At 38.6% G+C, this 12,005-nt stretch overlaps 1 protein-coding gene across 11 annotated transcripts in view; it reads right to left on the reverse strand.

Moving 5' to 3' along the window:
• Positions 1 to 12,005, reverse strand: part of SYNE1 (spectrin repeat containing nuclear envelope protein 1) — a 556,892-nt gene that overhangs the window by 346,483 nt on the left and 198,404 nt on the right. For all 11 annotated transcript variants that reach the window (XR_010323142.1, XM_064292282.1, XM_064292277.1 and 8 more), the window contains exons 17-21: positions 9,349 to 9,513; positions 8,715 to 8,867; positions 7,222 to 7,365; positions 3,864 to 4,037; positions 362 to 520 (exon numbers count right to left, since the gene is read on the reverse strand). Coding sequence is in view for 10 of the 11 variants with exons in the window: in XM_064292282.1 (XP_064148352.1) it covers positions 362 to 520; positions 3,864 to 4,037; positions 7,222 to 7,365; positions 8,715 to 8,867; positions 9,349 to 9,513 (795 nt within the window). In the remaining variant the exon portion in view is untranslated. The remainder of the gene's footprint in view (positions 1 to 361; positions 521 to 3,863; positions 4,038 to 7,221; positions 7,366 to 8,714; positions 8,868 to 9,348; positions 9,514 to 12,005) is intronic.

A 12,005-nucleotide genomic window follows, 5' to 3' on the forward strand; every position in this document is an offset into this window, starting at 1 on the left:
TTTGGAGATTAATAGGAGCCCTGTTGGTGCAGTGGTTGAGCTTTGGCTGCTAACTGAAAGGTCAGCAGTTCAAATCCACCAGCCACTCTACAGGTGATGTGGTAGTCTGCTTCCACAAACATTTATGGTCTTGGAAACCCTATGGGGCAGTTCTACTCTGTCCTAAAGGGTCGCTATTGACTCAACGGCAATTTTTTTTTCCGTGGTTAGTATTAGAAAAAGCAGAAGTAAAATTATTGGTTTGCAAACACCAGTAGGTGAACAGCCTTCGCAAGACTGAAAGCATGATGAAGGAGGTTGATTTGTCCTCCTCTTTCTATTTTCCTTAGCTCATTAGTCTAAAGCAGGGAGAACAAAGTACCTGAAAAGCCACGTGAACATCGGCAATCTGTCTTTGTAGCATCGTCTGATCAAAATGCCTCAACACGTTGCTCGAGGTCACAAACTTCTGAACACCTTGACTACCTTTCTCAATTAGTGTCAAGGTTTTCTTGCAGCTTTCTTGGCAAGCTAACAGTTCCTACCCAGAAAGAAACAACAATATCATCTGAAAGAGCAATAAGAACAATGTTGGACAGCTTTTCACCAGCAAGAAGTAAAACCAAAAGTACGGAGAAGCATTTCTTTTCAAAAGGGCTCAATTTTAAGCAACCACTAAAGTTAGCGTTTTTTGTCACAAGAGGTTTTTGGAGATTTCTTATATTACATGCACATCTTATTAACATAAAGAAAATGACAGAGTATCAAAATTGTTATTTGTCTAGTGTCTGCATTCCTCCAACCAGTTAACTAAAACCAAAACCAAACCTGTTGCCATCAAGTCGATTCTGACTCTTAGCGACCCTATAGGACAGAGTAGAACTGGCCCATATGGTTTCCAAGGAGCACCTGATGGATTTGAACTGCTGACCTTTTGGTTAGCAGCCATAACTCTTAACTACTACGCCACCAGGGTTTCCAACCAATTAATTGGGCCTACAGTTATTGAAGGAGCCCTGGTGGAACAGCAGTTAAGAGCTTGGCTGCTAACCAAAGGTCAGCAGTTCAAATCCACCAGCTGCTCCTTGAAAACCCTATGTGGCAGTTCTACTCTGTCCTATAGGGTCACTACGAGTCAGAATCGACTCGACAGCAACAGGTTTGGTTAACGCGTATGGTTATTGAGAAGCTCTGATGGGGCAGTGGTTAAGTGCTAATCTGCTAACTGAAAAGGTGGCGGCTCGAACCCACCAGTGTGGTCCACAGGGAAAGACATAGCAGTCTGATTCCATAAAGATTACACCCTTGGGAACACTATGGTACAGTTCTACTCTGTCCTATAGGGTTGCTATGAGTTGGAATCAACTCAACGTTTGAAAAAACGATAATGAAATCAACCCACATATGAGGTTTTAATTTGAGTAAACAAACTTCACACCAATGTATACTATACTTTACTGAAAGAGTCAGATGCAGCTGATTATATTTTATTTGCCTATCCTAAAATGTGGAACATTTGAATTCCTAAGGTCTACAAGCTGTCAATCTCAGTAATGAAGTGGTGCATCCCAGACACTAATCAGAGAAGGCAGCAGACCAATGGTCTGGGAAGGACTTGCAATTGTCACACGTGTGCAGCAGGAGCTGCAATGGTGACTCAGTCCCAACCGCCTCTGACCTGTAGGCTGGTACCAGTGGTTTCTGCCACGGAGAACATAAAAATTACCCAGCCCAGCCCATGTAGACGGTCATCTTTTGGACTTGAATCCACACCACTTGAATGTCAACTTCCTTAATTGCTTTAGAAAAATATTTCGAGCTGCTTACTTGGATACCATTCTTGGTAATCCAGATGCAAATACAAAGAGCAGGACCTTTGTTTTGGCCAAACAGAATAAGGGCATACTTTTGAATATTTAGGAGGAAAAAGGGTAACATCAGTTAAGAAGATATTATTAAACATTATTTTAATTGTGGAAAGATTATTTGATTGTAATTTATAGAAACTGGGGAATATAAGGCATGGTACAATGTCTCAAAGTGAATGCGATGAGAAGCCGTTAGAATAGGACTTGGTGGCATACCTAATCATGGCGGCTGCACTATTCATGATGATAATAATTGCCACCAGTTATGGAGTGCATTTTATATGCTATTATGTGCTAGTCTCATTAGATAATATCTCATATAATCTCCACTGCAAGCTGTCAACTCAGGTGTTATCATCTCCATTTTAAAGGAAGGACGTGAACGGTGATCCAAAACCAAAAAAAAAAAAAAACACCCATTGCTGTCAAGTCGATTCCGACTCATAGCGACCTTATAGGACAGAGTAGAACTGCCCCACAGGGTTTCCAAGGAACAGCTGGTGGATTCAAACAGCTGACCTTTTGGTTAGCAGCTGACCTCTAAACCATCGCACCACCAGGGCTTTGCCATGTCAGACCTAAGAGTTGAACACAAGTCTGACTCTCCTCTGATACTCTTTGTTCTTTCTACTAAATGATCCTGACTTCCTTGTACTAGCGAGCCCATCATACCCTCAACATCCTCTGACAGGTAGGTTCATTCATAATATACCAACAAATAAGTCCACTAACAGTGCTCACAAGAGGCTGCTATGCATATAGACATGCTTACTAAAAATGAAGCAAAGAAAAATGGTTATCACACTAAACCTATTTCTAGAACTTTATGGCTGCTAAACAGACACGCCTAGAGGCAAAGAAAAGATCTCATAAGACACAGATTATAGACACCAGATGGAAAAAGAATGCAAATATATATAACACAAATACGTGTTTGTTATACTATTATACAACATAAATATGTGTTTGTTACATATTACAAATATATTAAAATATAGTACATAACAAATACAAATATGTAACATATATATATATTTTTTCCACACATTAACAAAGAATTAAGGAAGGAAGGAATATATGTTCGCTAAAGTGAAATGCACCATTTCATTAATTGTTTAGACAGCAGATGATGCCCAAAGATATGTGTGCAAAACAGCACTAGTTTCCTAAAAGAAGGTTAATATAAAGACAAAATAATTTACACATATGTACATATATACACATACATATTTTTTTTATATAAGGTTAATCAGATGTCATGTAATATAAGAAATCCCATATAAATACAAATGTATATGCATATATATATACACATATATTCTGTACTATTTTTTAATACAAAAAAAATTTATTGACATTAAGATTTTATTTGTACGGACCTTGTTAGTGAAACACGTTCCCTAGATTCATTGGTGGAAAGACTCTACAAGAAAATTAAAAGAATACAAAGCAGAGACGATAACAGAAAGTCCTTCTAATGAGGGTGCATTTGTTGCTTCAAAATAGAGTAATGGGCTTGACTATCTCCCTAATGCCTATTCCTTACTTCACAGGGACAGGTGAACTTCCTGACTTCCAGAATTGGAGTTCACAATGGACAGCATCGCAGGCACAGAGAAGACATTCCCACATGCTTGCTGAGCATCACCTGGCTCACGGCACTGCTCAGATCACAGGCGGGAGAGTCAGGTGCTTTTAAAACAAGTCTGCCTTTCCAATTTTGCTCCACTCACTGGTCTCATGAACTCAGATGATGAGAGTGTGGCTTCAGGGGTCCCAGCACAGTACCACACAGTCCAGCCCCACGGCTCCCTGGACACACCTCAAGCTCAGGCTCAGTTGACAATGGAGCTGGATTTTCATCTTTGGACAAGACACCTATTTTTGTTTGGATTATCAGTGGGATGCTAGAAAACAGTTTCTCGTCCTGTCTGAATTTCTCTCACAACACACCACCTCAGTCTTACTTCACGTGTTTTAACATAACTAGGCCTCCTGAAAGGGGCTTTTCCTTACCTGATGTTTTTGCTTAAAAAGAGCACTAGATTGTGCCTCACGCTCAAGAACTGTCATAGTTTCATTGATTTTTCCAAGTGAGTCATAAAAGCTCGTCATCTGCGTTTCTAAGTCTTCTAACGGAATCAACAGCTGCTGGGACTCATAAAGAAGTGAGGAGGAACATTCTTTGACCTTAAAAAATATAAAGACGAAAATTCCATTAAACATCATGAAGTACCACAAGCTCTGGGCACTTGTTCATAGCTCTTGGGAACATTTTCTTTAGTTATGTGGTCATTTGGTGCTCTCAAATCCCTAAGACATTTCTTTAACAGCATTTTCTATGTATTGTTAAATTTTCCTGTTTAAAAAATACGACTGTACCACCGAGACAAATAAATAGCTATGAAGTTTTCTCATGAAAATTCACATATATTGTCCATGTCATGGATTGAATTATGTCTCCCCAAAAATGTGTGTATCAACTTAGTTAGGCCATGATGCCCAGTATTTCCTCCATTTTGTGATTGTAATTTTATTTTGAGAGGATTAGGGTGGGATTGTAACACCACCCTTACTCAGGTCACCCTCCTGGTCCAAGGTAAAGGGAATTTCCCTGGGGTGTGGCCTGCACTACCTTTTATCTCTTAAGAGATGAAAGGAAAGGGAAGCAAGCAGAGAGTTGGGGACCTCATACCACCAAGAAAGCAGCACCAGGTACACAGCATGTCCTTTGGACCCAGGATTCCTGCACTGAGAAGCTCCTCAACCAGAGGAAGATTGATGACAAGGACCTTCCTCCAGAGCCAATAGAGAGAGAAAGCCTTCCCCTGGAGCTGACACCTTGAATTTGGACTTTTAGCCTACTTTACTGTGAGGAAACAAACTCTTGTTAAAGCCATCCACTTGCAGTATTTCTGTTATAGCAGCACTAGATGACTAAGACAGTCTATCTGGGTGGCAGCTTCCTATCTAAGTGAGTGTGGTTCTTGAGCCAGATGGAATTATATTCCACCCATAAACCCCAACTCATCTTTACTGTGGCCTTGAAATCGGAACTGAGATAGTCATTAATTATTATTCATTATCTAGACCAGCCCAGTACCTTCCAACTTCATATTCAAGAACTCTTCTACTTAAAACACTGACTCCAGATACACTTATAGACTTGTTGGCCTACTCTTCCCAGGCAGGTTCTGTGCTTTCCTGCTTCCCACTAACTCCACATTGCACTACTCTTTGCCTATCAAACTCCCGCCCATCCCAAGTGCTCATGTCACAGGTTTCCACCCTAGGCGATGTCTCCCTGTCTGAATTGGCCTAGCCCTCACCTCTCACTTCTCTTTTTAAAAATGATGTTAGTGTATACACCTGGAGTTCCTGGGTGGAGCCAACTCACTTGGCTGCTAACCAAAAGGTTGGAGGTTCACCCAGTGACACCTCCAAAGAAAGGCCTGGCAATCTACTTCCAAAAAATCTGCCACTGCAAACCCCTTGGAATAGTTCTACTCTGGTACACATGGGGTTGCCATGAGTCAGAAACGACTCAATGGTAACTTATTTGGTTTAGTTTTATGCATCTGCATTATCTTATGATAATAAACTACAAACTCTTGGAGATCAAGAGCCCCACAAAGTGTCTGCCTCATCACATTTATATTAGAATCCAGGACCAGGCAGTTCTCTAAGAACTTCCCATTCCCCCTCATTTTATTTAAGGTGGCTTCCAGAGTATTACTAATACTTTTGCAAAAGCAAGGAAAGGGAATGAAGCAGTAGTACTTGTTAGTTCATCATTTTGTTTTCTTAAATTATAAAGACAATCCCGTGCTAACTTTATCATTAATATTCCAAAAGTAATCCTTGAAGACAGTGGGGGGAAACATTTTGTTACCCTGTTAAATATAGACTGACATATGCAGAAATATTTGCATGCTCTAGGACATACTGCCTGAAAGAGAAATTTATCAAAATAAAGATAATAGTCCTTCTACTGTAATAAGATTCTGCTAAAATTACCCTGAGCAAAACCAAGAGAATCTAATAACAGCTAGAGAAATTGGGGTGCTTCATGAAACTTCCCTGCATGCAGCAGAAAACGTATCAAGATGTTCCATCTGCAAGAGCAGTAAAAACGTTTAATGGTTTAGATTGTATCTAAAGACATTGCTTTCTTCGGGATTGTCCTAAATCTCTAAACTTGTCCCAGGCTAAGATGTGTGAGTCCAGATGTAACCCCTGAAAGCTGCTTGAAATTTATCAAATTGAAAATGTTGACTTAGAATTGGACCTATTGTTCAGGAAGTTCTGCTGCCAGCAGATATTATCATTATTTCCCATTACTTTTTTTTTTTTTAATTATAAGTAATTCTAATTTGAATGTTAAATTAAAATCGGTTAAAAATTAACACTCAAATCTACAGCATATTGACAAAGTTTTCCTTTCTTTTTCAGGACTATGCCTCTTTCAGTGTTCACTTTTCTCAATTATGCCTCTTTTCCATGAATTATCCATTACTGATTTCATATAGGTTATACTCTTTTTATTTTTCTCTCCTAATTAACAGGTGGAAACCCTGGTGGCATAGTGGTTAAGTGCTATGGCTGTTAACCAAAGGGTCGGTAGTTCAAATCTGCCAGGTGCTCCTTAGAAACTCTAACGGGCAGTTCTACTCTGTCCTATAGGGTCGCTATGAGTCGGAATCGACTGGACGGTACTGGGTTTGGTTTTTTTTTAATTAACAAGCTTTTCTACTTTCTTTTCTTTTCCAATTCTAGATTACAAAAGTTTTCCACTGATTTATATAATCGTTCCTTTCTTTTCCCAGAAATAAATTACCCAATCAAAGTAGGTACTGCAAACTACACCATCTTCCTAAATTCAACTTTAGATAAAAAAATCCCAAAAGAACTTCCAAAACTCTTAAGGAAAACCCCTCGGCAGATGAGAAAAGCCTGTGGCTAATACTCGCTATTCATCTAGTTCTCCATACTTGGGAATTCATTCTCATTCAAATAAACATCTTTCTTCTCTCCCTCTCTCTCTCATTCTGAGTATGTGTGTGTGTGTGAGTGTGTTTTTAAACACTAACTCCTTGTTTTGTTTTGTTTTTTCCCCAGAGAAGGTCTACCTGTTTATTAAAATACAGCTATGAGTATTTCTAAATTAACAGGGATAATACTTGATATCGGTTTCATAGTTTTCTTTGTAAAACTGATGTCAAAGTTACTAATTCCAGAAACATAATAGGAAGCAAAAGCATGGTTTGTTGGCAAGCAAACCAGCCGTCTCTGCCCGTGAATGGAAGAAGAGGGGACAAGCCAGGGAAGGCAGTGTTGGTATCTCAGCGTGCACTGTATTCCGATATTTTCCAACCTTGGCTAGCTGCTCCCTGAGCCCAGACATGGTCGCGAACATCTCGTTAGCTTCTTCTTGAGGACTTTCTTTTGCGATGAGGTGAGCGGTCTTTGTAATCACCTTGTACTGAGCGTCCATCACTGGCACCCTTTGCTGGATGTCCTGCAGGAATCATTGACACACATGCATTAACACGTGCAGTATTACCTTTGAACTTCCGGATTCCAAAGAAGGCAGAACAAAAACCAATACGCGTCATATAAGATTCTACGCCTATAATAGGCGTTTGGAGATGCCAGGTAGTGCCTTCCTTCATCATCCTGCACCAGCTGCCATGGAGTTGATTCTGACTCATAGTGGCCCCATGTGTAAAGAGCAGAATTACTCTACAGGGTTTTCAAGGCTGTGACCTTTTGGAAGCAGATCGCCAGGTCTTTCTGGGTAGATGCAAACTGCCAATCTTATGGTTAGTAGCCCCATAGAGACTCCTTTTCCTTCGTTATTAATATATAAATAAATAAAAAGCTTCCCTTTAAAAGTGACCATAAATCCTTAATATAAAGATTAACTCAAGTAATCTTCAAACTTTCACAAACCCCATGCTAATGTACAGTGTAAATACTACATCACGTAAACGTATGTTCACAATCTGGGGCTATTCCTGTGACTTCAAATATTAAAACAACTTTTTTTTTTCCCGTAATAAAGCAATGCATAACGCTGCAGAAAATTTGAGAGTAAAGATGTTCACATAAAGACAATTAAATTTTCCTATAGTCTTCTCGGAAACCCTGTAGGTGTAGTGGTTAAGTGCTACGGCTGCTAACCAAAAGGTCAGCAGTTCGAATCTGCCAGACGCTCCTTGGAAACTCTATGGGACAGTTCTACTCTGTCCTATAGGGTCGCTATGAGTCGGAATCGGCTTGACAGCCCTGGGGTTTTTTTGGTTTTATAGCCTTCTCACACAGTGATAATCAGAACCAACATCTCATCACTGCATCATTAACCTATTTTCCCTGTCTTTATATCCATTTTAAATATTTTAATGTTGATTGCTTTTCTCACTTAACCATACATGATAAAATCTTTCCACGTCATTACATATTCTTCTACTGCTTTATTTTTGAGAGCTGCAGAGTGCTCAAAATCTGGAGCTACCACGACTCACTTAATAAAACCTGTACTGCTGAAAACATTGACCAAATCCCTTATTGCTGGATACATTATCTATAGAAGTCTCCTGTTTTCTCTCAGCGCTTTATAATTTGGTTTTAGAAAGTCTCCAAATTGGAAAAAAAAAAAAAAAAACTATTTTGAAGTCACTGTATCTGGCCAAAACATAACTTCACAAAATTCAAATACGCATTTTTTTATGAGAGGCGCAAGTCAGGACATGCAGGACCTGTCAAAGGAGACAGAGAAATAGCTTTTGCCATCATCTCAGTAACCCCTCTTATTTATTTTTCTTCATGATAGAATATTATCTTTTATGGTGCAGGATCCCCTCTCACCTCCAAATCTTGAATTAATAACTTGACATTAATAAAGGAGACTTGCAAGGGTTCAGAAAATTTCCTCTGGGCTTCAGTTGCAAAAGCAGACAGCGTCTTCACACAATCCGCATATTCTTTCTTCATTCTGTCCGTCTCATCAGCGCGGGCGTACTGTTAAGAAAAGGGCGAGGGCAACGTTGTGAAAAATCCTTAAGCACAGACTCCAGACTTCCTTAACCTTCGCTTCTACGTACCTTCTGGAATTGTTACACGGTTAAAAAAAAAAAAAAAAGACTCTAACTCCTGATTCTTATTTTAAATACATTTGAATTAAGTTCATTTACCGTAAAAGAAGAAAAGAACTAGCATAAAAACTAAGAACTTAGCTCTGATTTGAAGCATGAGTCAGTCCATATAAGTAGATCACATGTCAACATAATCCTTCGTCAAATTATAATTTATGTACTTTTCCTCCATTAAACATGGAGAACAATGAATTACCAAATACAAAACATATCAGTTCTAGACATATCCATATTCTGCATTAAGAAGTTCATTCTATAAGAATAAAGCAGTGTCTACAGAGAGTGCTTATCACAACAGTTACAACACACAGACATTATGAGAATATATACAGATCTGAAAGACTTACTTGTTTGACTTCCATAAATAACTCCCTCCATCGCCCATTTAGCAACAGTAATTGCTGCTTAAGATCCAGGGAAACCATCTCATCACATGTTTCAATTAGAAAATTGCCAGCATCATTCATGGCAGTGTGCTGCTGAATCCAATGAGGCAAATTTCGAAAAAAATCCTAAACAATAAAGAATGCACAATATTAGAAACCATAAACCAAAAATTAATAGCTGAGATGAAAGTGATCAGACTAGGAGAAATATCTTCGTTCTAAAACCTGTACAAATTTTAAGGTAAATCTTAAAGCTCTTTCAAAATATAGCTTTTTAAAAAACGAACTTGAAATAATCAGTGTTTTGATAAGAACATATGCCATATTCTTTTTTTTTTAATTTTGTTGTTGTTGAGAATATACACAACCAAACACGCACCAATTCAAGCGTTTCTACATGTACAATTCAGTGATGTTGGTTACATTCTTCGAGTTGTGCAAACACTCTCACCTTCCTTTTCTGAGCTGTTCCTCCCCCACTGACATAAACTCGCTGCTCACTAAGGTTCCTATCTAATCTTTTGAGTTGCTATTATCACTCTGATCCTCTATAGAAAGTTCTTAAAAAAGTATTATGCTCAAGGCAGACATTTTTTACTAGTTAAGCTAAACTATTGTTTGGTTTGAAGAATACTTCAGGGGATATTTTTGGTTTAAAGATTATCTCAGGGCAACAGTTTCAGGAGTTCATGCAGCCCCCTTGGCTGCAGAAAGTCTGGAGTCCGTGAGAATTTGAAATTCTGTTCTGCATTTTACGCCTCTTGATCAGGATTCTTCTATAGAATCTTTGGTCAAAATGTTCAGTAATGGCAGCCGAGCGCCATTCAGCAGTCTCATGGCAAAGGAGGTAGCTGCTCATGGAGGCAGTTAGCCCCACAGTCCACACCCTCCTCCTGTTCCTGACTGTCCTTCTTCCTCTGCTGCTCCAGAAGGACATGTCATACTCTTTACTGAAGACGAGACCAAAAATCGTGACCGTTTTCTGTTATTTCTATTCTACAGATAAAAAAGCTGAATTTTGGTTAAGTCCGAGAGATCTGTACACCATTTTCAAGCTAATGAATACCAGTGTTAAGGTCATATAAAAGGCATAGGATTTTGGGAAAATAAATAGCTTTCTTTAAAAAAAAAAAATTTAAGCAGACTTTCATCTGTTACTTTTGATTTTAAAGTCTGAATATACTGCATAAGGTAATTATCAATTGTGAAGGTAAATGATCAAAGAAAAATTTTTCAAAAATTAAATATCTAGGTCAACAACACTTAAAACAATAACATCCTTCCTTATTTGTTTAAGGTAGTACACTTGGCAATGAAGCAGTTTCTGGGTCATTCCAAGTTAAATGCGTGGGAGCACATATGCACACATGCGTACACCACAGTAAACACCAAAGATCATTCAAAATGCATTTTGTAAGCCATTTCACAACTGGGAGGAGTCCCTACACAGACTGATGAGGACACTATTGTTTCTGGTGCTTACTGTCCCTTGAATCAAATTAAGGCACATGACGTCTACCAAGGCACTGCTGGCCTACTCCGAAAAGCAGACTCTGAATGCTTAGAAAATTACTGCCATTCTCATCTACCCACAGGTATTTAATCTATACGAAATACAGAATGGTAAACATTAAAAAACTATAAATCTACTGGTCTAACACAATGACAGGGGAACCGATCTTGGATGAGAAGCAGGAATTTTAACATACATGCTATACTTCTTAAGGGGAGGCTGGCATTTTAATAGCTCTTACATATAAATTGATTTTCCATCTGAAAGACATGGTAGGGACTGTTAACACTTCATCGGTGGCTCTGCTGAAATGCTTGTTCTGGTTGTTTAGAAAACGTGCACACTCAGCAATATGGAATTAATCCAGTTAAACCAAGAATCAGAACTTCTGAATCCCATGCACTTAGTAGCCTATCCACCACAATCAACATTTCAAATCTACTCAGACCACTAAGATTTAATTTTTTTTCTTGTTCAATATAGCCCAGAACTATTTATTGCCCTCCCCATAGTCTACAATGAAAGTGGGAGTATTTTTTAGTGTTTTTTACAAAATACATTATTGCTTATTTTTTTCAGTGATTGCTTTGAGTTTTCTACTGCCTACTTCAAGTGAAGTACTTATAAAATAATGGCATAAACAAATATAAATGAAATCAATATGCAGAAATTACTTCATTTCATTGATATTTACATGGCAATAACATTAGAGTAATACAGTAGCTCTCCACATACACCCCCGCCTGAATGCATACACATGTAACTGTCCAAAAATAAAAAGAATCACTCCTATCCAGAAAAAGACCCTTGACTGAGGATTGATAAAATTTATAAAAGAATATCCAAAGAGACAAAAGTGCCATAGTCTAGTTGTTCAACTGGCCTATGCCACTACACAGGCCTCTTCGCATACAGACCACATTGTGAGTAAGGCGCCCTCTGCTGGCCAATGGTTCAACTGACCCTTCACCGGTTGCCGCTCTTCTGAATGCGAAAGCCAAACGCTGAACTGATCAAATAGGGAATTCTCTTAACAGAGCTTTTATTAAGCAATGTATTGGTCTAAAATAATTTACTAAACTGAAAATACAACTTGTCAGGCAAA

The sequence above is a fragment of the Loxodonta africana genome, chromosome 1, assembly GCF_030014295.1.
Source record: "Loxodonta africana isolate mLoxAfr1 chromosome 1, mLoxAfr1.hap2, whole genome shotgun sequence".
Taxonomy (NCBI): domain Eukaryota; kingdom Metazoa; phylum Chordata; class Mammalia; order Proboscidea; family Elephantidae; genus Loxodonta; species Loxodonta africana.